Source organism: Trichoderma gamsii, assembly GCF_001481775.2.
Source record: "Trichoderma gamsii strain T6085 chromosome Unknown Scaffold_57.2, whole genome shotgun sequence".
Classification (NCBI taxonomy): domain Eukaryota; kingdom Fungi; phylum Ascomycota; class Sordariomycetes; order Hypocreales; family Hypocreaceae; genus Trichoderma; species Trichoderma gamsii.
Window position 1 is genome coordinate 22,869 of NW_020171394.1, and position 1,897 is coordinate 24,765.

Sequence of the window (1,897 nt, forward strand, 5' to 3'; positions counted from 1 at the left end):
AGAGACCCCACCACAGGGCTATTCAGGCACCGACCCTGTCAGGACGCTCAACTTCACATTTTGCGGTTGTCCAGTACGACGCCCACGCCTACGTCCACGCCCCCGCTCGCCCTCTCGACCGACCACTCGATCGAAGGATCCCCAAGACCAAGTCGTCGCCTCTCCATCATCGGTCCGAGACGAGACGATCAAGACACGCGAGCGAATCGACAAGCTTTACCGGCGTTTGGATAGAGAAAGGAGCGAAAAAAAACTCAGACAAAATGCCCGGCGCCACGATCAACGGGCCGCAGCCCCAGCTGCTATTCGTCGATGGATCATTCGAGGATCTTGCTCGCGAGATGGCCGAGTACCTCAAGGCGGATGAGGCCAAGCAGCTTTTGAGCGAGGAAAAGGCCGCGCCCAAAGAGGAGGTTCTGTCAAAGCTGGTTGCTGCCTCCAGCGCCCTAAGCACCGTCCCGGAGAAGGAGTTTACCGCCGCGTCGAACTTGATGATCCATCTCGCCATGCAGTCATCCGACCCCAAGAAGCTGCTGCCCACCCTCTGCTCCAACCTCGCCAAGCCCCTCATCAACTCACCAGTTCACGGCGCTGGCCTGGCCCTGAATGCGCTGGTCACCATTTTCAACCTCCTCGAGCCCAATGATCCTATCCGAGCGCGCGTCTTGATGGAGATTCTAAAGTTCCTCAAGGTACACGGCCTGTTCGACGGCCTGCGGACATACCTGGATAAGCTGCCCGAGTGGATTGTATCATGGGGAATCGATACCGCTCTGGAGAGGAAGATTTACGAAGAGGTCGCCGAGGTTGCCCTCGAATCAGGAGAAGAGACGTAAGAACTTATATCACCCAAAGACAATGCTCACGAGCTTGGATTTAGAATTTTCAAAAAGGAAACGTTATATTGATGCTCACCTTTTCTAGTACCGCCTACGAGTTCATCCTGAAGGCGCTCCGATCTTTCGATGGCGAAGGCACTAGCTCCGACGAGGCCCAGAGACTCTCTCTCCGCGCCCTCAAGATGGCCATTCTCTCCAACACCCACTACCTCTTCCAGGATCTCCGAGCTATCCCCAGCGTGCAGGCCCTCAGCGATTCTCAGCCCGTCTACTCTCAGCTTCTCGACATCTTTGCCGAGCAGGACCTTGAGGACTACAACGACTTCAACGACGAGCACAAGGGCTGGGTCGAGGAACAGAAGCTGGATGCCGAGAAGCTGCACCGTAAGATGAGACTTCTTACCTTTGCCAGCTTAGCCGCCGCCACCCCCAGCCGTGAGGTTGAGTATGCCAAGATCACCAAGGCGCTCCAGATTCCCCAGGAGGAGATTGAGACATGGGCCATCGATGTTATCCGAGCTGGTCTCGTTGAGGGCAAGCTGTCACAGCAGCGCCAGATGTTCCTCGTCCACAAGGTCACCTACCGTGTTTTCGGCCAGAAGCAGTACCAGGAGCTGGCCACCCGTGTCGACCACTGGCGATCAACTCTGCAGAACGTTCTCGTCGTTTTGCAGCAGGAGCAGGCCAACGCCAAGGCCGCCAAGGTTCGCGAGGCTCAGGAGTTGGAGCGAAAGCTGGCCAACGTTAACGTTGGCGGCCAGGAGGGTGGACGACGAAGACAGCAGCAGCGCGAGAGGACCGATAATGACGACTAAAGAATTGGTCAACCCCGAAATTAATCAACGGACACGCCAAGATTTTAGAAGGAGACGGTTTTTAAAAACATTATCAGAAGAGAGGAAAAAAATCAAAATCAAAAGGGCTGGGCGGTTCCGGCATGGAAGGGGAGGAGAGGGAGATTTGAATCATTTTGTGTTAATATAGTATACATGCTGGGAATCCGATATCACACGAGCTGAGGATATTGCGAATGGCGTAGCCGGTTTAGCATATGATGT

The 1,897-nt window shown here is 55.0% G+C and overlaps 1 protein-coding gene across 1 annotated transcript; it reads left to right on the forward strand.

The window, feature by feature from the left end:
- Nucleotides 1-263: 263 nt before the first annotated feature.
- TGAM01_v210136 (hypothetical protein) lies at nt 264-1,654 on the forward strand (the record flags this gene model as incomplete). Its single annotated transcript, XM_018805779.1, has 2 exons — nt 264-832; nt 925-1,654. The coding sequence occupies 2 exons, from the start codon at nt 264-266 to the stop codon at nt 1,652-1,654; spliced, it is 1,299 nt and encodes a 432-aa protein (XP_018660969.1).
- Nucleotides 1,655-1,897: the final 243 nt, after the last annotated feature.